We start from the raw sequence: 24363 nt of genomic DNA on the forward strand, positions 1-24363 counted from the left end.
GGAAAAGCAAATCTTACCAGATACCCTCCCTCGTCTCCCAATCAACATCCTGTCATGCATGTCAATCATACTGAAACTGGGTAGGTCATCACATCTATCAATCATCAACATCGTTTCACCATGGTCGCATCTTTTTCCCACTTGAGATATGATATGGTCAGCTTTCAGATGTGGTGGTATCCTCTTCACCGTCTTATGTACCTGGCCCTGGGGAGGTATGTATACTTACGCTTTCAAACATATGGTTCCATCACAGAACCAACACCAACATCTGAATTGTTTCAATTTTCTATACTGTACTACCCCATCCAATGATAACCAAACATCACTCGCATTTCTACTTTAGGCTACAGTCAATGCAATGAATGCATCGTAACTGTCAAAACTCTTCCGGTCCATCACCTCAAAGCGTGAAACATTCCCAAGGCTCATAACAGCGTCGTATTATCACTTACCAATATCATCTCCCTTACATTCGGGTCCAGATTGACATTACACTGGTTGATAGGCTGATGCATTACAAACATTTGCATCTAGGATACTCGCTTTCGGTATCGATATCGCATGAAGTTTTCAATCCTCGTCAACTTGATATGCAAACATCAACATCAATTAGACCCCATCGCAAAACCAACACTCTGGGAACAAGTCTTACTCTTCAGGTTGTCAAAATGAATAGCCGAAAAATGATTCAATGTAACTATCATACCCACGGGCAGTCAGATCTGACAACCAACTATGAGATTTCGGAACAATCATGAGTTCAGAATTGCCTATTTCCATACACGTGGTAGTATTCACAAGCCTAAAACATCTGTGGACTTTACATATCTTCCACGCAGAGCGCCACCAACAAGCAAATGCACACCGATCTTTGCGGCATCTTTGTGTCGAGGTGGGTTTAATTTCCACTGTGTGTTGCTGGGTTTCTTGCAGGAATAACTCTACCGTCGATCCCTAAGCTCGGGTCCAACACTTCTCTTTTCTTTCTCAAGCATTTGTGTTTTCCACGTTTTCCCTGTTTATTCATCAATATTCATGATATACTTCAACAGTATGATAGACTAGACATACTTTATCCCTCTACCTTATTCAGCTCTCACTTCTTACTAAATACTCAATATCTTTCTCTTCATTGCCAATTTATCCTTCATCCGGGGCTTCAAACCTTCCCTACCCCTGTCCTTACATCTGTTACTCAATATCTTTCTCTTCATTGCAAAGCTCATCAGACCACAAACTCACAGAGAAATCACCAATCCAGTCAGCTCATTATACCGAATCTATTCGTCAAGTTCTCTACATCAATCCGTCGCACACTTTCCAAAAGTTCGCAGCCATACATTCTTCAACAGTGGTAAAGCCTAACCAGACATTTCTATATCCTCCAGCACCAATACCAATACCAATTTCATACTCTTCCCTTCTCTATTATAGTTTTCCGTTTCTGTGATCTCGTTTTGTTTAAATCGTACCTTTAAATTGTAAAACAGGAAATGTTTTTCTTTTCAGTCGATTTTTTGGACCTCTATCATCTTGTTTTAGTTATCTTCCTACAGATGCAAATGATCATATATACGTCTTCCGTTATTTCCCACCATTCAACCAATTTCTATCATACTCCATTCTCCCATTCTCCCATTCTCTCATCTCATCTCTATTCATTTTAAACTAGGGTGAGGTTGTATAATTAAATGAGTATTAGGGAAATGTTTTGTTGCATGTCTAGGGATACGTACCGTGGTACTTTTACAATACATGCATCTAGTCTGCTACGTATATCTACAATATAATAATAGGCAAGTTTCTGTTGCATATCTAGGGATACGTACCATGGCGCGTTTACCATACGTACGTCTAGCTATTACATATATCTACAATATAAACATAAACATCTTTTTGTTGCATGTCTAAGCATACGTACCGTGGTATATCTCTAGTACGCATGTCTGCTTCGTACGGTATGTGAACGTTTCAATCCTCGTTTGTTACATATCTAGGGACACGTACCGTGGTTCGGCTAAACCACATATGTCTATTGTGTGTATCTATACTACGTCCGGTGTTAGAACAAACAATTTTTGTTGCAAATCTAAGCTTACGTACCGTGATATATCACAGTACCCGGTACACTTGTCTATTACGTATACCTACATTATATAAGTATTAAAAAAACACTTTCTGTTTATTGCACATCTGTCATCTCATACGTACCATGGTTCGTTATACATCTATACATTACCTCCTTTTGCAGATTCATATACACGTACCGTGATATATCTGTAGTACATACATCTAATACATCTATTCATGATACACATCTATGCTTACTTATATCTACCCACGTTTACACTACTCCCAGTATTAGAATCTATAAATGCTTATTGTACAAATAAGTATATATACCATGATATCCCTACTATGTCATCTATTGTATACATCTATTGTATGCATTCGTTAAGACATCTCTATTGTATATGATATGTTACTAATACAAACTCGTTCTTGTTCCATATGTAATCTCCCTGTATATTTCTCTATACATACCCTGTTGTAATCCTATACCTACACATCACATCAAATCCATCGATCCTCTCTCCCTCTCTCTCTCTCTCTCTGGATTATAAACAATAAATATAATCAACCCAATCTACCTCAAGAAAAGGGTAATTAATAAAGATTGAGTGCGTAGTGAATTGCTGAGTTTCTCGAGGAGAATATTACAGAATCGAGGATTTTCATTTTCATTTTCATTTTCCATCTATATCGATAATTCAAATCTATAACCTATCTCTTGTTATTTCAAGATTCAGTATATTAAATATGTATCAATATAGGAAACCGATCTATTACTTTTCTCATCTAGAGAATCCGTCGGAAATTGAAAATGACGTGTGGGTTTATTGGATTATGTGGTGTTATGTGGTATTATGTATACTTTACTTGACAATACAGTAACATCCACATGGCATGATCAACAAATATTCAAATCTTTCAGAATTCAAATGGTAAATGTGAATATCTTTTCCTTCCCTCGCCTCTTTCTCTGTTCATCTGATTTTCAATTTTCAAATTCAATTTCCAAATCCAAGTCAAAGATCCGTGGATAACTTACTTTAATCCAGGTCATAAGTACCGTATCGAATTTCAGTCTTATCTTTGGGTATACGATGCTGCACGGGATGGTGAACTTGTAATTGTAAGATTTACATGTGTTAGCGAGTGACCTTGTGATTGGATTGTTGATAATGAGAGGTACCTATTCTTACATTATGAAAATTGAATGAGCGAGCGAGTGAGTGTACCTTATAGAATATCGAAGTGTTATTTCGTCTCTGTTGATTGGGAAGGAGAGATGTATGCTAGATGCGGGTGTATCGGGGATGTATGGTAAATGAGGAGGGAGATTTTTGATATTTGACATGGAGATAGAGATAGATCATTCGCTGTAATCAATTCATCAATCAATTGATCGACCAATAGATGGGATGGAATGAGAACTGGGGGAAAATTTGTTTGATGCATATATATGTATGCGTAGGGATGGAAATGAAGATACATGAAATAGAATTGGATAGGTGTTATATATACCTAGTAAATCACCGATTCCTTAAAGCATGATTGTAATCTCGATTGGGCTGACTGATGAATCGTATTGGATACATCTCTTTCAATGTTGATCATTCGAAGATCGAGGATTAGATTCTAGCGATTTTCGAAATCTGTACATTCTGCTTCCATGAGATGGATTATTCCAGGATTGTGAAGAAAAAGCAATACTGCCGTCCGTTCGGTAGCTAGTTGGATATCTGTAGTAGACCTCTGAAATCACTACAATGGTTTTGATAAAAACATGATAGAATAAAACTTGCCCGGTCAAATCTACCAGAGTCCGAAACATTTGTGGTTGGTGGGTTATGAGTTCATATTCACATGAAGGATGATATTTCTACTTCTTATGAACAAGGAACAAAACCATAATCGAGAAAACCTTATAAATTTACACTAATAAACATTCATGAAGCTTCTCCGCCATTCTCTGTGCTGAAAACTGGACTCGGTGTTGTACATAATGATAACCGGTGTGAAAAGGACGTTGAAGCCCGCGCACACTCCGCAGCAAATGATAATGGATGAATCATGAAAGAATGCATTTTATCATACTTAGTGAAATTTTGTTAATTTGTTGCAGATACTGCGTGATATTGAGGGCATAGGCAAGCTCGGTGTTTTCATGCTTGATTGGAGTTGCAGAGGATAGGTATCTAGGAAGTTTATGAGGTTGCAATTGCGCAGTACTCGGAATGAATTTAGGTACTTATGTATGGTGAAACTCTTACACGCATTTATTCAAATTGAGCGCGAAGTAACATGTCTTGATGATAGTATGGTTGCGTATGAAATGTAAGGAAAACGGTAAAGAGAAAATATGGAAACTTAAGGTAGCTCTTATGGTACCCAAAGCATGAGGTCGTTTGCAATTTCAAGTCGAGATCTAGGCTATCCATAGGCCAACTGTCATACGAACACAGAGGGAGAAAAAGTATCAAAACTCCGAGATCGTGTACAAATTTGATATGGAGAATCTTTCAACCTACATTCCAGAATTCGACACGATATCCACCCGGTATCTTCAAGGCTCTTTCATAATCATAATCATATCCCGCGACGATAGCATTGGGGTCTGTATCTGTTCATATTGGAACAGAGTGGACAGCGCGGTGGTACACTAAAGTCGGGTCTTTAGGTATAATCATAGATGGTTCTCTATAATTGTAAGCGTAGCATTCGAGGAGCCACTAGAACAAGTGCATAGCAAATTTCGAGCGCAGCGAGCTATGGGGGTTTGGGGGCTTGCCCCCATGATAACACTTTTTATCAATTGAACAGTCAATTGATATCGATATTAATATGAATGACGCTTCGCTGACCCTCCGGGGGCCACTGCCGTGGAGGCAGACTATTTGGAAAGAGAAAAGATGTGAAAATTGATACATCAAATGAAGCAGACTGAAACGTTTTTGTAGCAAATTCCATTGCTTGAACCACGGTTAGGATGATGCTATGAAATGAACATCAACTAGAAGCTTCTCAATCCATGTCGTAGATTGTTACTACACGGTAAATAATCATAAAATACCAGCTTTTCGAACGTTAATCAGATAATGTACCCCCACGATTTCCTCATCTTCAGAAAGAAATATTCCGACGTTCAAGGTATTGACTGTAACAGTGTTGTGGTAAATGCACGATAAGCTTTTGCACACAAGGATTGATATCGCGAACAACTTGTAACTCCAACGTGCGACAAGAATGTTACAAGATGGGACGGACGATCCTACAAAATGAAAAAGAAGAAGAAGAAGAAGTTGAGGAGAAAAAGTGTGGTTTGAAAAATGCTTGATAATGCTTGATGATGCTTAAACTCAATTCCGTGTCAGTGTCACAATTGATATGATTGACGGGTCTCAAAAGAGTAAATTTCGAGAAATCCCATCGACTCTACTCTCAAAGTATGCAGTGAGTGAATGGTCCGGTCCGTGTTCCAGCACATGGGAAAGTATTCCGAAGGAGTAGGGTAATCACATTGTGGATCCATCAGTCAATACATGAAACATTTCATCTGGATGTCTCGTGTCGGAAATCGTTCATCCAGATACTTTACCCAGTTACTTTTTATAGAATCGACAAAATCGATAATCAACAACATTTGTATGCGTTATTTAATCGGCTTCCTCTTCATTCAGCTTGTTCGTAAATCGTCTAGATACGATTCTTGCCAGATAAAATGAAGGTTTCCACATATATGTTTCGCAACCCCCATCTAGGAAATCGGTAGATGAAGTTTGTGATGGTTAGAGAGATGTTGTGTATAAAAATGGAAAATAAAAGGGGGATAAAGATTCTTCCCCGAAATTTGTTATATGCATGGAAAGTTGCTAAGATATGTTATGTATGTATGTGTGTACATCAACGTCGAAAAAAAGCCTCGAACAACGAAAATGTCGGAGCAGAACGGAAGTACATACCTTGTAGTATACATTACTAATTAGTAAAGATCCCTTCATATCCGTGATATCCCCTTGCATAAACTGGGGTTGGGAGAAAAGGTGGGTAGAGGGAGGGGTCCTCACAAGGCTGCTTCTTTACTGCTTTAGGGGTAGATCGGGCTCGGTCCTGGAAGCGAAAGACAAATTATGTACGATGTAGTAACAGTTGGGTTCAACGTCAAGTGGAATGGAGAGGGGTGATTTGGTGAAAAAATCCCCCTTACTTTTCAACATTTCAAGAAAGTTTAGCTGGTCATGGGGATCATATTGTAAAGATGGGATGAAATGGGGTTGATGAGACGGTGTTTATGTTTGAAGTCAAAGGGGGATGATCTTTCACACCTCAATACAAAGTACTGGGTAATGTATGTGAAGTATTCCAGATAGAAAGATTCTACTCACTCAATTAATCGACTTTTTGAGAACAACTATTTCAAACCACATACCTAATACGATAATCCTCATTCGCCATTAACATCCGACTAAATATCACCCGGGAAGGTCCATACGGGAAAAGATATCCACAACCCGTTCCCCATTTAGCGGGTCGTATTGAATAAACATCAACACACTAGCTTGATTTCCTACCCAAATCCTCATCTTCATCTCAACACTTACCATGTGTGACCCTGCGATCCCGTCCGATATTCTTCGGACGATCAATGAAACCCCAACGAAACTACCAGCATGCTGTTACAAATTTTCTTCTTCTCAAAGCTCACGCGCTGGTCGTGACTACATCCTGGTTCTTCATCATGGAATAACCTCCGTGTCTAAAGTCAAGGTATCCACTTAAAAGTATTGCGAACGACCGTATCGTCCCATCAAATATATCAATGATGAATATTCTCCCATGAGTTTTTTTTTCTTCTGAATCCGTCGCACTACCATAAAGTCAAAAAAAACTTTATATTCAAATGGCTTCTTCTTATAATTACAGCACATCCAGTTCTGAAGTCGGAACTCCATATACTCCTAGATCTTCTTCTCCTACTTATTCAGTCGCAAGTCGTTCTTCTTCTACCACCATCAGTAAACGCATCTCTATTTCTACAAGTCGAAGAAATACAGCTATGAATCCTATAGGTGGCATTGATATTGCTGCCATTGAAGCGGCCATGAAGCAATCTTCTCTTGACCATTTGAAAGGTTATAGTCAGGCGAATTATCCAACGGTTACTCAATTCAATGATACCGAATATATCTCCCAAGATTCCGCCAAAGGATATCAGGTTCTTCGTGAGCCTGCATGGAATAAAGGTATAGTTTCATCTTCTTCCCCTAGGATCTCGAAGCTAGCTTTCTAACTCTCCAAAAGGTACCTCCTTTACTCCCGAAGACAGAGTCAACAAAAACCTTACTGGTCTCATCCCTCACGTCCTAGAGAGCCTCGAAACACAATGTATCCGAGCCATGCGAATGATCAACAGTCGAGCAACCCCCATCGACAAATATCTCTACCTCTCCAACATCAAAGCCCAAAATACAGATCTCTTCTACCGTCTCCTAATCGATAATATCGCTACTCTCATGCCCCTCGTCTACACCCCCACAATCGGTGATGTCTGTCTCCAATATTCCACATTATACACCCGCCCAGAAGCATTATATATTTCCATCAAGCAACGCAAATCCATGACCACCATTCTGAGGAATTGGCCATATCCCGATCCTTCGATTTGTGTCGTGACAGATGGATCACGCATTCTCGGTCTTGGCGATCTCGGTGTTAACGGTGTTGGAATCTCGGTTCGTACCCCTCACCCCTTTTTGAACAAAATATACCCTCCTTCCCTCTCTTTCCCTCTCAAAACCTAACCAACCCTCCCTTCCAGATCGGTAAACTAGCCCTCTACACCGGAGCAGCCGGTATCCATCCCGAAAAAACCCTCCCCATCGTCCTCGACTGCGGCACCGCCAATGAAGAAAATCTCCGCGACCCCCTCTACCTCGGTCTCCGCATGAAGCGTCCCGGCCCCGAGATCGAACAGCAATTCATGGATGAATTCATGGCTGCCGTTAAAGAAGTCTACCCCCAGATGCTCGTACAATTCGAAGATTTCGAATCAGAAAAAGCATTCAAGTATCTCGATCGATACAAGGGCGAAAAGATGTTCAACGATGATATTCAAGGTACAGGCGCGGTGGTATTAGCTGGGTATTTATTTCCCCTTTCCTCGTATTCCCTCATGTGTTAATTTGACATAGATATATTGGCGCAGTCAATCTCTCCGGTGTCCCCATCGAAGACCAGAGATTAGTATTCATGGGCGCGGGCTCCGCCGGCGTCGGAGTTGCAAAACAAGTCATGGAATACTATACCCGTCGCGGGCTCTCTGAAAAAGAAGCCCGTGACAAATTCTGGCTCGTCGATACCAAAGGCCTCGTCACCACCGATCGCGGCGACAAATTAGCTGCGCATAAGAAAATATTCGCGAGAGATGATAATAATGGTCATCAATTCCAAACGTTGGAAGAAGTCATCGAGTATGTGAAACCGACCGCGTTGATCGGATTAACGGCTACTTTTGGCGTTTTTACAGAATCGGTTGTGAGGGCTTTGAAGGTGAGTGTGGATGCAGGCGGTTTGGGACGAAGACCTATTCTCTTCCCGCTCAGTAATCCCCTCACGAAAGCAGAATGTACCTTCGAACAAGCTATTACCTGGACAGAGGGAACCGTGATTTTCGCCTCCGGATCCCCTTTCTCGCCAGTGACGATCAAACATTCTGATTCCCCGTCGGAAAACTCAACAACATACTACCCCAATCAAGGAAACAATGTCTATGTCTTCCCGGGATTGGGACTCGGAGCGATCTTGGCAAAAGCCTCGAGAGTCACAGATGCAATGGTGTATCAGAGTGCGGAAGCGTTGTCGGGATGTTTGAATCGGGAGGAATTGATGATGGGGCTTATTTATCCGAAGATTGAGAGGGTGCGCGATGCGAGTGTGGTGGTTGCGAGGGAGGTGATGAAGGCAGCGAGGAGAGAGGGGGTCAGTGGGTTGAGTGAGGAGTGTTGGGCTGTGTGGGAGGAGTGGGGAGATGTGGCGTTGGAGAACTGGATTAGGAAACAGGTTTATGATCCCAGGTGGTAGAGTGGGTAAAGAAGGGAAATCGGATGGGAGAAGATGATTTTTTTCGTTTCTGTTGGGCTTTCGAAGGCTGGCATGCTAGGGCAAGATACCATGACTTTTTAATGCGAGTTTGCTTCTTTTCGTAGTAAGGTATATGGATTATACGACTGGTAATTACATACCACGACTTTAAAAGTACAAGTTATTGGTAGATATCAGAATGGACCAAATAAGAAATAATATCACAAGAACTGATTCTTGACTAATTTACACCTTTTGAATTTTTGGTCTTTATAACTAAATCTCCATCAACAATACTACGATACAAACACTAAGAGTATTCCACCCCCTCTCCCACTCACTTAGAGAAGGAATTTCCTCTATTCATATCGCAAAATCATAATAATAGAGAGATAATATAAGAGAAATACAAAGCTAAATTTTCAATTTAACTTTGAATCCTCCCCTATAAGATGTCATGACCCGGCAGATTCCCCCCCGAGAATAGTATTTTTATACGCTTTTCAATACTTATAGTAGGTATATTTAAGAGAGTGATGAATACTAAATGAACAAAATGAGAAATGAGATTATAATTTATAATAATTGATGAATACTTAATATATCTTCAGATTCTGATGCATAAGATTATATTATATTACAGGATCTTTCTTACTACATCAGAGTATAATTTGGAATAAATATGTTCTTTCTTTTGAGAAAGAATTTTCTCTACTTTTACGTTTAAATCGCAAATCTCAAATCGCAAGACTGTTCACAGAGGGACTTCATCTACTTTTCTTCAATCTATAAAAAGAGATCTTCGAATATGGAATCTTTGATGGATATGAAATGTGTAGTATAGTTCTATAGATTCTGGAATTCAGTACGAATAGTTTAATATGTAATAAGGATATTGGATCATAGAATAAAGGAATGAATGATAATACTACTATAAAAAGATATCTTGTATTATCAATTATCTGCTATAGTCCCTATATAATTCTGAATAAGTAATGAGTGGTGATTTTGGAAGATTGCTTGGTGGAATGTAATATGGAGAAGGAGATGAGTGAAATGCGCTATATAACTAACAGAAGTTGTGATGCTTAAACCCGTTTATTGTATTTTGAGATTTTGAGGTTTCTATGATTCACTTGTTAGTATCCTAAATCGAGTCGTCAGAATTCAGACTTTATGTTTACATAGTCAATCCCATCATATGTAACGCAATCTTTGGGGCGGAGTAGGGAAGGAAGAGGGAGCATCCTCTGCTGTTGTGTTAGTATTGGTTTAAGTGTAAACTGCTATCAATGGAACTTGGTGTGATTTCAATTATTTCCAAAAAGCCAATGAAGGATATTTCTCTCCTTCTCTCCCCTCATCCATCACCCCTTCAGCCCCTCCACATAATCCCTAACCGCCTGCTCAAACCCTCTATCCTCCCTAAACCCCAACGCAAACGCAAACGTATTATCATACCTCACCCCCCAACTCCTCAAAATCCTCACCGTCGCCTCCTCCTCCTCCTCCCTAATCAACCCTAGCTTCTCCTCCCCCCGACCTTCACTAACGCATCCAACATCTCCTGCACACTCGCTCCTTTCCCGGGTAAATTAACCGCCCGACGATGTCCATCCACCCCCTGCAAATCCATCTCCATCGCATGAATCAAATTCTCCGTCAACGTCCTCGGACTACACATCCAGCTCACAAACCCACGATCCTTAATCGGCACCACGCATTCCTTCCCCGCCATCGGTTCTCTAATCATCCCGCTCAAAAACGAACTCGCCGCCTGCGTCGGTTTTCCCGGCCTGATACTAATCGTCGGAAAGCGCAATGCTAAACCATCGATAAATCCTCTGCGGATATAATCCTGCAGGAGAGTCTCACATGCTAATTTTTGACATCCGTATGAGCCCTCAGGCGTGGGATGCGTATCCTCTGTTATTATTTCCGGAAGTGGTCTCCCATATACTGCGAGCGAAGAGGCGTAGATGACTCGGACTAATTTACCCTCTGGTTTTAAAGATGGAGTATTTCTTATTCCTTCAAGAAGGGAAAGTGTAGAGTGCAGATTTACTTTCATGCCGAGCTCGAAATTTTGCTCCGAGCCAGATGACATGATGCCGTGGAAGATGAATATGGTGTCGATTGTTCCGGTCGAGGAAAGGAGGGAAGAGAGAGAGTCGGCGTTGCAGAGATCGGCTTGGATGCATTGTGTGTTTTGGGGATGGGGGGAGGAGGGTGCAGAGGGCGTGATGATATCGGTGAGGATGAGTTTGTTTTCTGAGGCCGTGGGATGGCTGGTGAGGAGGTGGGTGGCGAGGAGTTGTCCGATGAAGCCTGAGGCGCCGGTTATGAGGATTGTAGGCATGGTGTAGATGATGTTTACTCTGTTGAAACTAATTCCAAAAAACAAGAATTTGAATTCTTTCCGTACAAAGAATCCACAGATCTATAACTTATAAGTAGGAGCCCCTTATTAGCATCAAGAATCAAACAAGTCGCCAATTGCAAACCAAGACTCTGATAGATGGAAGAATTGACCCCGAAGCCGAAATAAAAATGGGGGTCAATAATCGCTCTTGATATGATTGATTCTGTACATATGCCGGCTGCAAATCCACGCAACTTGTACAACTTTGTGGTTGAGCTCTAGAGGTCGGTAAGTACGGCACATATATGTAGTATGTTCCCAGACGCAAGGTGTTGCGATGGAAGTAAGATCATCTCCAAGTCAGAGGTTTTAACCCCGCCTCCACCCCACGCCGTGGGGGCCGAAATGGTGGGGGTTATAGTTTCCCTGAAACTTCTAAGGGGTATAGCCGACAATGATGTGTGTTCGTATATCCTTTATCAAGTAGCGAGCAAATGGAAATACATTGTCATGGAGGGGAGAGAGGAAAATGATAATTGGGTTAGGCTAGGCTGGGCTTGATCACCATTCGAGTTCTTGCGGATGTATATCAATCATATTGCATTTCGTATCGGAAGAGACGATTTACAATTGGACCGTTTAAACTTGCTTATACCATGATATTGATTTATCTAGCCTTTCAGTCGTCACTACATTGGACAATGAAAATGTCCGGTTTTTGCTTCCTCAAATTTTAACCACGCAATATTCTTACTGGTTCAACAGAACTTGGTCTTAAAATCATCATTCATCTCTCTTCTTAAAAATTTCCCCTTTCAACTTATGAAACACTCATCCAAGCTCGTGGCTCCTTGATGCTTCTTTTTTCCGTCAAACTTCTTCACAAATGCTTCAACCACCACCTACATTCTTTCCACAGGACTCAATCCCAAAATGCGCATACCATTATAAAGTACCACTCTAGCCGCATCATAAAGAGCCATTCTGGCCTTCATGACTTCTCTTTCGCTACCCATAATTCTAAGATGGTCATAACTACTACTAAGAACGTGAGTCATCTTGAAGAGATATGTAAGAATGGTTGTTGGTTCTAGAGTCTTGACAGTGTTCTGAACAACATCTGGGTATTGGGAGAGTGTTCTGATGAGGTTTTGGGCGTGGACTTCAGTAAGGAGTGAAAGGTCTGCGGAGGCGATTTCTTCGGGTGTAAGAGCTGCTTTACGGGTGATAGAACAAAGACGAGCATGGGCATATTGAAGGTATGGACCTGTGTCTCCTTCGAAAGATGTCATAGTGTCCATGTTGAAAGTGTATCCGTTGACACTAGGAAGAATTAGTTTGGAATTCCAGATTATAAAAATAGAAGTAAAAAATGATCGATTCACTTACCGTTTACCACTCATGTCCTGTACCATGACAGAGCTGATACCAAGGATATCAGATGTAGCTACTGGATCGGCAATCTGCTCATATTTGGCCTCGTTCTTCTGCATAACCTCATGCATCTTTTCGGCAACATCTCTCAAGATATCATCCAAGAATTTGACAGTACCACGACGAGTACTCATGCCATGAACCAATCCAAAGTTGATGTGTTGACACTTATCTCGGAGTTCCTTGTAGCCCAAAAGTTCAATAATCTTGAACAACTGTTGTAAATGTAACTCTTGATCAGTTGCGACAACGTAGATCATTTGATCAAAGTCATACTTTTCTTTTCGTTGTAACAATTCACTGATATCTCTAGTAAGATAAAGTGCTGTGCCATCCCTTCTCTTAACGATTGCTTTTCCGAGACCTTTGCCAACCTTTCCGGCCACGTGCTTGGTGAAATCAACAATCATAGCACCTTGCGACTCTTCGGCAATTTTCAATTCCTCCATTTTCTTTCCAGTCTCCTCCATTACTTCTGCCTTTACTTGAGATTCCCCAGAATAGTCATCAAAATGAATATTCAATCGTGCATAAGTCTCCCTGTATCTCTTGATACTGAGCTCACGGAATCTAGCCCATTGCGCAATTGCTTTTTCATCGTTCTCCGTCATTGCTTTAAAGTATCGACGAGCTTGTTCGTCCAGACCTTCATTCTTGATATGCAATGCTTCATCTGTCTTTCCTTCTGCCTCTAATGCTGCCATCTTATCAGCTTCAGCCTTCACATCTGTATTGATTTTGACGTAGATTTGGAAGAGATGGTTGATAGGATCTGCTTTTAAAGCTTCTTCATCTCCGTATCTGTCAAATCCTAAAGCTAATAATCCATATTGTTTGCCCCAATCTCCAAGATAGTTGACGCGAGTCACATCCCATCCAACCGCTGCGTAAAGATTCGACAAGAAACCTCCAATAATCGTACTTCGAAGATGACCAGCATGGAAAGGTTTTGCGATATTTGGGGATGAGAATTCAATAACTATTTTCTTTTGTCCTTTCGATGGATCTTCAGGATCGACGAGACCGAGATATTTGTTTTGACCAAAGTTTGTCTTTTGCTGAATGATGGTAGGAATAAGAAGTTCGTTAAGTCTGTCGGCTTTGAAGAAGAATTGGAGATAGACACCATTGGTGGTAGGCTTGTGAACGAGAGGTGATTCAGGAAACTATTCAACTCAGTTTGTTAGTCATTCTCATGATATGATTTGATTGCGACGAGTATACCTTTGCCGCCCATTCTTCTGCGAGCTCGTTGGGCTTTTTGCCCTTGACTCGCAAAGCTGGCACAGGCAACACCAAGTCACCTTTGTCCAAAGTATTTGTCCATGCCAACGCAGGGTAAATAATGGCGGAATCTACACCCGTTATCTCAGCTAAGTGAGAAGTAATGTGAGCTCTGTAGATATCGTTGATGTTGACATCAGGGTGACAATTAGGGAATTTGGGTAAATCCGAAACACTCAAAGACTTAAGTTTCTCCGAAATGAAGTCTGAGGATGAAGTTGTCGTCGCCATCTTGTAAATTGTGGTTGAAAATGTGCGAAAAGAATTGAAGTTGTGGGGTTTAAATCGAGGGGTATTTTGGACTGAAGTGGAGATCAATTTCAGACAATGGTGTGAATTCTTGCGAAGGATAGAAAAGGTGAAGCTCATATGGTTAGAGACAGTATCAAAAATACCTTCTCCTCTTTGAGATTATGGTGCAGTGCGACGACGAAGAGAGGATTAAGTTATATTTATGACTCTCGATTCTCGTTGGTGACTCAAAAAGTTACTGGTTAACTGACCAACCCACGCCTCAAAGGATTTTTCTGCTGCTTCAAACAGGGTTGCTTGATTTTTTGGGCTTGGTTGATTGACCGCCTTTATTGATGCCTGGAAATCAAGGCAAGATATCCATCCACATAATGTTCTAAATTCATTCTGGAAGATATTTCAAGCCATAAAATCACCACTCTTGTCTCTCAAGCCACTTCGACTGTAATGGTAACGGTCACACCAGATTTTCCTTGAGATTCCAGTTTGGATAGGGAAAATGGTCAAGATTTGATTAACATCCTTCCGCTTTCGTCTCAGCTCGCCTTAAGAAGGCTTGGCTATCACCATCTTCACTCTTCTCTCCCCACACACTTTTTCGAGCGTTGTATACAAGTACTGAAGGGCCCTCTGTCCCAATTCATACACTTTCAACTGTTTCGCTTTTGCTACTTCTCCAGCGAAGAATGTACCATTTCAAAAGATCAAATATAGTCATTCAAATCACGGATTTATTTCAAAGGGATGATAGTTCATTCCTATTATTTTCTAAGAACAATTGATGAAGTCATGATGATAACGATAAACCGTTCCATTTTCAACGCCATCCATATTCGAGCAGTTAATCATATCTGATCCAAAAGGCAAACAACCTTCCCTTTCTCAATACACCATGCCGAATCTTGTCCATTCCCAAACAAACGACCAAGAGATAAGTATGGTATATACTCTGAAAAGGATGGAATATAATAACACCAAGTAGGAAATCCAAAATTTATAACAATCAGAACCAGAACCCAAGTTCCAAACCCCCAAATTCCAAACCCATCAATTATGAATATTAAAAATCCCGCCATTACCCCGCACTTCTATACCACCTCATGTTGTGAGACTCTCCAGCATTTTCGTCTTTGCCGACCTCGTTCAATGAGCTGGAGTCGGAACGTCTTGACCGTCATCTCGTAGCATTCGAATGAATGCACGTTCTTGAGAATCTAAACACATCTGTTAGTCAATTTTGTCCTCTAAAAAGTGACAGAGGAATCCTTACTCGGTCGAGAATAGTTTGGACCGGACTCTTCCACAGTAACTGAGCGTGTATCGACTTGTTCATCGCAAACGACTGCACCATCTGGGCCCGACTCGGGAGAATAATCCATTCTCATTAAACTGATTCTGAGGCGATAACGACCAGGGGCGTGAATTGCAAGATCTGGGAAGAAGAAGTACGCTTGATCGCGCACACCTCTAGATCTAGTTTGAGCGATGGGATGTGCAGAGTCTGCGGCTTTCCCATCCATTTGTTCATATATGACTTGACCAGTGGCGTAATGGACGAGTGAAACACAAGTCCAATAACCAGCAAGATGTTCATAAAGATCGTGCTCACTGCTGAGTTGAACAATTAGAGGAGGGTACAAGATTGATCCTGGGCGAACTCTCGCGGGAGGTTGGACTGCAATAGACAACATGTTGAAGGTAAGGTGGGTATCGGTAGTTATTGGGTATGAGTGCCAATTTAACAGATTTCCAGATACCAGGAACTGAAAAATAAAAAGACAAAGAGTTGTGGATGATCAAATGCGACTTCTTGTCGACGACTTATCGAAGGACTGGTGACGGGCGGGTGTTTGACTGGATGATAATTGGAAGTTCGTTGTGAACTTCGAAACGAAGACGATGTGAAGAGAAGATTGATTGAGATGAGGATGAGGAATACTTCAAAAACATGGACGAAAGGACTCCTTTTATCTTTCTCCATTGCTCACACTCGGAGAAGAAAATATAGGAGGCTGAGATACTTCTTGAACATATCATGGATGGGAGGGAATCTTCCATCCCGATAGGTATCTCAAGAAGAGTTCATGCCGCCTCAATCGAATAGAGAACTATTCGCTTGTGCCCTTTGACCAGTCAGAGCCAATCTATTTTTTTTCGATAATATCAGCTCTGACAGCATCGATGAGAGAAATATTACTTGATTTTCTGCGGGTAATTCCTCTGTGTGGCCTTTTTTACTTTACTTCTTTTCCCTTCAGACTATTACTCGGGGAATTCCAAGCAAGGGAAACCGGTTCCACTGATACACACATTATTGTGGGCGTCTTAGATCTACCCAAGATTTGAACGTTGTATAGATCTCATGCAACGAAATGCAAGATTTGGTTTTATGCGGTATTCCCAAGGGGATGGTCCAGGACCCACGGTGGTAAGTCGCAAGCCATGCTTATCTCGGTAAGATCCACTCGGCCACGCTAAGAGAAAACTACAGGGCCATCGGGACCCGGCAAGTCGTCACCACTGTCACATTCGGCTCGTGTTAGTAACAATTGAGCATTTTATGGCAATGAAATACAAGATGCAAAATACCACCCTAAAAAACCATGTACCTGGAGTCAATAAAGAGATATGAGAACTCGATCGAATTTTAGATTGAATGTTACATCAGAGGGTGCTTTCTTCTCTTTTAGACATTTCTTCCGTCTAAACCCTTGAAAGTACCTATCTACCTTGTAAGCACTTTCCTTTGAAGTCAATGAAGCATCTATATCACACCCATTCTATTTGCTTTGTGCCTGACTGAACAAATTAACTCTCTCAATCTGTTTTTAGTATCAATGTATTACCTTATTATACACCTGACCAACTTTCCCAAAATTTAGGTTCAATTGGGCTACGGTACACTTCATACAATCTGATTTCAGGATAATCAATTGAATAAAATGGAAACTCTCTTTTAGTGAAACCTTTAATGACACACGGGAAAAGTGTTATTTTCCATCATCCCAACAATCTTCCTGTCAGGCAGTGTCAGCTCCTCTATCAACCCCATTGCCATTTTCAGTATGGCGTGTCAGTGGCGCCCCTCCAAAGCTTTTGTTTCAAGGGTATACGATCGATCTCGATACCCTGTTATAGGTCTCGTGGGAATCTCAGCTATCAAGGGCTAGCAAGGGCTAGCAAGGGCTATCACAACATCATCTCAATTAAAAGTGACCAATTTGTTCCAGTGTCAAATGAACTTTAGTGAGCAGATTGAGGATACTAGGAAAACTAATACTTCGAGAATTTTCTTGAAGCTTTCGAAGCATGTATAGTTATTCATCGACATTCACAATCTTTCTGTTTCGTGACCTACTCGTTGTTAGGTGGGAATTGGGGGCCAAAGGGTATCAGAACCTTCATAATTCGTACTCACCAAATATCCTACGTCACACAACAATATTGGAGAGAATTAGCAGCAAGGGTGGAAATGCGTGGACAAAATGTGTTGAGATCATATCTACTTCGGGGAATGAAGTGAAAAGGGATTCACCCGATTTCTGGACCCATCTAGGCGCTTGCTGATTTGGAACAAGGATTCAATGAGGATTCTTCCACTTTAATGCAGAAACCGCTAGGATATCTCGCATGGTAGAAACATTTTTTTTCTCACCTGCATAGATCTGGTTTGAGATCTGGGTATCACGACATATTGCCGCTGAACTAGAGTTTTGGAGCCCCTCAAATTATTGTCGATAGCTGAACCACTCGCTGGGATTGAACCCCGCACTACCCACCATTGACATGGACAACAGGAATCATGGTATGAAAAATCGGTATGTAATAGTTTCAAACATAATGACTGAACTTTACATTGCTCACTCAATGGAGCGTCAATTGATTGATATGATTCATGCGTTTATTCTTCACATTCTATTTCAATGAATGCCCTTGACACGGAATGAGTGGGATAAGTACAGTTACGGGTTTGGGGGTTAAAATGCTTAGAGGGGTAACAGTCGGCGCAGTCGCAGGTCGTGATTACCTTTTCAACCCCATCATGAGTTCTTTCCTCGATGGAATAACCATGATCATCAAATTTCCGACTGATGTCGTTTTTTAAGTCCACTTACTTATTATTTCTTATTTTCTATTTCCATTAAATCATTTATTTCCCTCGTTGTCTATGGCACCCCTAGACAGCCATATACTACGTATTACGAACCTTACCTCAAAGACAGTTTGACTTCTCTTCCGCGTTCAGATCGTAAGACTTTGAACAATACAAACGAGTCATTCTCAATCTTCAGAAAGTTCACGGACCGACAAGACAAACACATAGCAAGGTATTTATCACATTTGCATCATCATATATCCTTCCTGCAGCTGCGAGGCCTTGCAGTCATGCCGTTGTATCACAGACATCGTCTGATATCCTTCTCCATAGCATTTTCGAGACTCAAGCATAGTTCAAGCCTCGATTCATGTATACCGTGGGAGAGGATACCATACTCCGAATCATTCTTCCATCTATTATCGCGTGTGTAGCAATAATTTTGGCGTATTCGGCTTTGAACCTTTTCTACAAACATCAATTTGGAAGCCAACGTCGCGATTCATCACCACATACCTTATGAAGGCGACAGTGAAAGGGTTCACGGTTCTAATCATTATGCTTGGGGCCACCGGTCTTTGTCTCCTCGCAATTGTTTTCTACATGAGCTTCATGAAAATATACAGGCGTCGGATATCGATCGCGGGCGTTATCCCTGAGAATAGTATGGCATGGCGTACCAAGGTGTAAGAGTGCTCGCCTCCATGTGTTCCCGTTTTGAACACATTCGGAGGAGCTATTGAGAAATACCTTACCGATTTTTGCCGACAACTTTCTTTCACGGTCCTTTTCTGGATGGCAAACGATATTCCTCATGTTAGCCAGTGCAATTGGCTGAAGAATAGCGTGGCTTCTTCGATCTGGTGGCAGATCTTTTCAGATCTTTGGAATCACAAGCTCGATCTCTCAGAGTCAATACGCCGAATGATCGGACGCTCATCAATCAGCACCCATATTCTGGATGAGCATCATATTGGGACTGTTCAGTAATCAATCAAATTGACAGGAGCGGAACGCTCCTGTCATGTTAGACTGGAGTGTTCTACTGAGGGGTGATACCAAGAATCCTTTGTTATTGCGCGGTTTATTGAGATTGCGATCGATCCTTAGATAGCTCACTGCATAGAATACGAAAGCTTTTCTGCGAAATAACCCGAAAAAATCTTCATTCAAGGGTTATCACCTTTCTTGTGGTGATTCTTGACCGCTACCCGATGCCTGATTCCACTCAATTCCATGCATACTGACAAGATCGGCAATTTAGGAAGGCCGTTATATGGTCCACAACCTCATTCTCTCAAATATCGCGATCCTCCTGACACCCAATCTAGATTTAGATCTCCGAATCTCAAGCCGTGTGAAGTACACATCTCATCTTGTCTTTTTCAACCCCCAGAGATCTCTCCATTTAGAGTGACGGGATGCGCTATCGTGAGACAAGTCTCAATTTTCTTCAGATCAACGTTGCATACAAATATCTTCACAATGCAGAAAGAATTCCACAGAACGGTCAAAGCTGCAGACAATCGTCATGTTCATATGATTACTTCTTGCACATATTTTCCTAGTGCCTTTTAATAAAACAAGGCGAACCCCTGAACAGTTTCGACAGCTCGATAAAGTATTAAGGTTAAATTTTATTTTTTTGGCCCGGTAGTAAGGTGCTACGAAAAACATCGGACAACAAAATCTAGACTGGTGGATCAGCAGACCCCTCCGAGGTTCTGGGTCCGGGCCACTTTTCCCCGGCGAACAGACTCCCGAGTATCTTGCCCCACGGCATTTGGCTTGTCGCTGGAATGGTGTTGATGAGGTAGGTAATTATATACGTCATTTTTTTGACAAGATGATCATCTTGACACAAGGCGATTAGGGGTATTGTTCTTTCTTTTGTTTGACTGCCATACGTTGGTGAGATATTGGGATGTTGAGATTGGCCGGATGTAATATGTCTTGGTGGTTGAGGTCATACCCCTGATTGTTGATGTAAGAGGCTCTATCTTCTACCCTTCAGTCGATGTTGAAGTTTTTTGAATTGAAGGGGTTTGTTTCTGCTTTTCTTTTTCGAAGTTAGATACAGGAAGGAATAGTCCGTTCTCAAAGTAGCTTTTGCTTGCCGTGCGCTGCAAATCAACCTTTGATCATCATGAACTTCAACTTCCCATTAAAAATTATTTCGGGGCCCCCCTTCTTTTTTTCTCCCTCTCTCCCTAGTACGTGCATCTCGCATTATGTACTTCAGACTACCAAAGTGGCTATGTCAAAAATCTTCTCATTAGGCTTCAATTCGAAGCGTTCTTGGTATACATACCTCTCTGTCCAATATTCCCGTCCAATGCTCATAGTTATTTCTGCCAACAACGAGGGGCATTTTCAATTAACTAGACGACTGAATGAACAGTTAGGGAAGAGTTGCTGTTGAAAAGACCTGACTTATACATCACATCGCAACAGACAGACAGACAGATACGAAAGAGAAAACAACAAATTATCCGCAGATACACAGATGTTTCCAGGGCTAAGTCGATAATTGTCAGTAAGGTCGATCAATACATTTCGAGCAATGTCTTATTCTACAGTCGAACAGATAGATAACTTAGACTGGCTTGCCTAGCGATGGTATTGAATGGCGGGTATTCCATGGAATTTCCTTATATGGGCTGTGATTTGACAGCCTTCATCGGAACATTATAAGTGGATTGGCTCAGGGCGAGAGAGTTAAATCTACTAGTGATTCAGATTCCAGGTATGTTCTAGATTGGGAGTGAAAAGGGGTCTTGCTTGGAAGACATATCCGTTAACAAAGGACAATTATCCTGCAGTGTCAGAATTATCGATTGGCAAGTTGATTGATTTCAATTTGAACTCAAGAGATTCATGGATGAGAATATGAAGATTCTATGTCGATATACAGCGGTTTGGAAATGGTAAGTCCATCATGTTGCAGACTATACTCACTATACAGACGATGCATCCCATATAATCTCTTCCTTATATTCTTCTCTTTATATTTTCATCTCTATAGCATACGACTGTATCGTCAACACCCACACAACCCATCAAATCTCCCCATCAAAAGTTTTGAATTTCTTAATCAAAAACCTCACGATGTTACTTGACATAGGTGATCTATCTACCAACACCAAAAAGTCCTCATCTCCAAGCAAAACACCCCGCAAAGCCGTAACACAAAGCCACCTAAGAAAAAGGGACCCGATCAGATAACACGGGATGGGTATAAGTACCGCAAGGGATTATCCGACGAATCGACGGGCCGCACCGGCGTTTTGAAGAAGCGCCGTATCATGTGGGCGGATTATTGATGGAGAGTGAGAAAGCTTGTTTGACGGGATGAAGTATGTGTGTCTTACGTGAACTGAGGGGTATTAAAGAGGACGAGGAAGGATATGATATGAGTGAGGAAGGGAAATTGAAAGGGTATGAAAAGACAAAAGAAATTAATTATACGATATTGGTTTTCACGAGTACCGGATGGGATATCGGGTGTTATATTCTATCGGGTGGGTATTCAGGCTATATATTCCGGGTAACCTTTATATACCTATGAGATGAGCGAGTACCTAATAAAAGCCTCGCAAACAAGTATATCTCTCTGCATGAACCGTCTAGTCTCCCTCCTTCATAGCTATCTCACTCCCGATATCACGAAAACAGCCCCGTAAAACCTTACACCGTAGCCCCAAATCGTTACTCCTCGTGACATGAACACCAATTCCGATTTTCTGGTTAAAGTTTGAATCCCACCCCGACATCCAGATCCATGGTTATGGGAATCTCAAAAATTGTGTGTGGTACGATCAGGAAGATAGTTCCGAAGAATAGACTGATGTCAATTTAAAAATGGAGGGTAGGTGGTATGGTTCTGGATCTGCAGTTCTAGAATGCTGGGATTGGGGGAGCATGCCTAAGATGAGAAGAGATGAGATGGATGGAAATGGGTTATTTTTGGAGCGTGTGAGATTGATGGATTAGATTGTTTTGAGATGAGATGTGATGGGAGTCCTAGTCCTCTTTGGGATAGTTGCAAGGGCAGTCAAGTTGTGATATTATATTATTTTTGACAAGGGAAGGGAAAAGCCCGATGTCTTCAGGCAGACAGATCCCACCCTTCCGGAATCCTTATTCAAGCCTCTCATTTCCCGTGGCACAAATAGACATGCTGGTGAGGAAATGTGCCGATATAATACCCACCTACCTACGCTGAAAGATGTCAAGGGAATTACCGTGAAGCATATATATGTATGCATGGTTGATATTGTTCAAGGAACAGCATGCTGTTGTACACATCTACGTCATAACGTTTTTCACGCCCTTTATATAGATAGGTTTCACACACACCCAGGGTACCATCCGGAGTGTAAGTAAGTCTCTCCATAGGTCGAACATCCCGCAAACAAAATCTGCAGGAAGAGAAGAGATTCTTCCCCGGTGAGATCGGATAGGAGACAGGATGACAGAGCTTGGCTTTGATGCATGGAGTTTCGTGTCTGCCAACTATGAGGTTCCTTTGTGGAGGAACTAAATGAGCGGTAGGATTGTGCTAGATGCTAAATCACTGTATGACGTGAGCCCAGCGGGAAGAAGGCTTTTCGAGGAACGAGGCAGCCGAAGGGTCCATCTAGAAATTATGTCTGAGTAAGTTGTGTGTTTGTGCGCATGTTTACCTTTTTTTCTGCCCTGAATAGAGTGAGCTAGATGATCAGTAAACACCCCAAAAATAAGAATATTATCTTTGCTTCTACCGCCCGCCGTTACTCCCAGAAGACCTTTCGTTGTATTTACTTTCTCTCCGACGTTTTATTGGTGTATATTTGTATCTGTATCCCCTCTCAATCTAACCCGCACGGGCAACATATCGAAGTAGAGCGCAGCATATGCAAAAGTGCTACGTCGTACTGATTTGGCCGAGAAAATACAACTTCGTTAATCTAATTCAATTTGTATAGATCCACAATCCCAGATTCCAAGAAAATTCCGAGTTTGGGAAAACGGCGGTCAAGGATGCGATGCTCTGAAGAAGTATAAAGTATGAGATCGGTGGCTTGGACGCAATGTATTGGAAGGCTGAACAGTCGCGTGGTACGGCGGGTCGAGATCTGGCATCGGACGCCATTTTATTTTTCGTGCGAGATAGATGCGAGATGGTGGAGGGGCAGATGCAGAGACTTGAGCTTTATACGGTGAGACGTTTCACATCTCAAAGCTTTTCTTCGGGGGTGTTAGGAGATGAAGAGTTGTAACACGAAAGAAGCGAGATGGTGTTGTGAAGTTGTACTAGGGATTTTGGGTCGAGGCACACTCGCCAGTATAGCTTCGACGGAGAGGAAAGGGGCTTTTATTTCGGTTACTCTTATTTGGGATTTTTCCGATCGGAGTGGAGAATTGGTGACAGGTGAAATCGGTGCGAGATGGGATGTACTTAGATCATGAAATGAGATGAGACCGTGTGATTTTGAACGGACATGGAGATGTAGATTGATTAAGGAAGAAGCGTGAGTTGAATGTGGCTTAGATTTGTGAAACTGTAGCGGACTCAGTATTTCGGAGACAAAATATAGAGCCATGAGAGGTTTTTGAAAAAGTAAAGAGTCGAGACTTGGTTAATTTGCCTTTTAAATAAGCAAGTATCCAAATATCTTGTAGTTGCAATTTGCTTCGCATTTCATTGCAAAATCACAAATAACTTGGTAGGTGGCAAGAAAACTTGGAAAGCGAAAACACAAAATGAGGTCTTGACGCAAGCGGCTTGTCGACATGTCGCACAGCG

At 41.6% G+C, this 24363-nt stretch overlaps 5 protein-coding genes across 5 annotated transcripts; 2 read left to right on the forward strand and 3 right to left on the reverse strand.

Annotated features, from left to right (window-relative positions):
• Window positions 1-6967: 6967 nt before the first annotated feature.
• Window positions 6968-9147, forward strand: Bfra_004391 (putative nadp-dependent malic enzyme protein; the record flags this gene model as incomplete). The annotated part of the gene is made up of 4 exons (XM_037334798.1): window positions 6968-7310; window positions 7369-7799; window positions 7886-8208; window positions 8259-9147. The coding sequence occupies 4 exons, from the start codon at window positions 6968-6970 to the stop codon at window positions 9145-9147; spliced, it is 1986 nt and encodes a 661-aa protein (XP_037193332.1).
• A 1522-nt stretch (window positions 9148-10669) lies between these two features.
• On the reverse strand, window positions 10670-11506 carry Bfra_004392 (putative nucleoside-diphosphate-sugar protein; the record flags this gene model as incomplete). The annotated part of the gene is made up of 1 exon (XM_037334799.1): window positions 10670-11506. One exon carries the CDS (start codon window positions 11504-11506, stop codon window positions 10670-10672), a length of 837 nt encoding a protein of 278 aa, XP_037193333.1.
• Window positions 11507-12411: 905 nt separating this feature from the next.
• On the reverse strand, window positions 12412-14596 carry Bfra_004393 (putative arginyl-trna synthetase protein; the record flags this gene model as incomplete). The annotated part of the gene is made up of 3 exons (XM_037334800.1): window positions 12412-12832; window positions 12899-14109; window positions 14168-14596. The coding sequence occupies 3 exons, from the start codon at window positions 14594-14596 to the stop codon at window positions 12412-12414; spliced, it is 2061 nt and encodes a 686-aa protein (XP_037193334.1).
• A 1026-nt stretch (window positions 14597-15622) lies between these two features.
• Window positions 15623-16170, reverse strand: Bfra_004394 (uncharacterized protein; the record flags this gene model as incomplete). Its single annotated transcript, XM_037334801.1, has 2 exons — window positions 15623-15693; window positions 15750-16170. 2 exons carry the CDS (start codon window positions 16168-16170, stop codon window positions 15623-15625), a joined length of 492 nt encoding a protein of 163 aa, XP_037193335.1.
• A 5513-nt stretch (window positions 16171-21683) lies between these two features.
• On the forward strand, window positions 21684-21898 carry Bfra_004396 (uncharacterized protein; the record flags this gene model as incomplete). The annotated part of the gene is made up of 2 exons (XM_037334802.1): window positions 21684-21699; window positions 21726-21898. The coding sequence occupies 2 exons, from the start codon at window positions 21684-21686 to the stop codon at window positions 21896-21898; spliced, it is 189 nt and encodes a 62-aa protein (XP_037193336.1).
• Window positions 21899-24363: the final 2465 nt, after the last annotated feature.

The sequence above is a fragment of the Botrytis fragariae genome (genome assembly GCF_013461495.1).
Source record: "Botrytis fragariae strain BVB16 chromosome Unknown tig00000050, whole genome shotgun sequence".
Taxonomy (NCBI): domain Eukaryota; kingdom Fungi; phylum Ascomycota; class Leotiomycetes; order Helotiales; family Sclerotiniaceae; genus Botrytis; species Botrytis fragariae.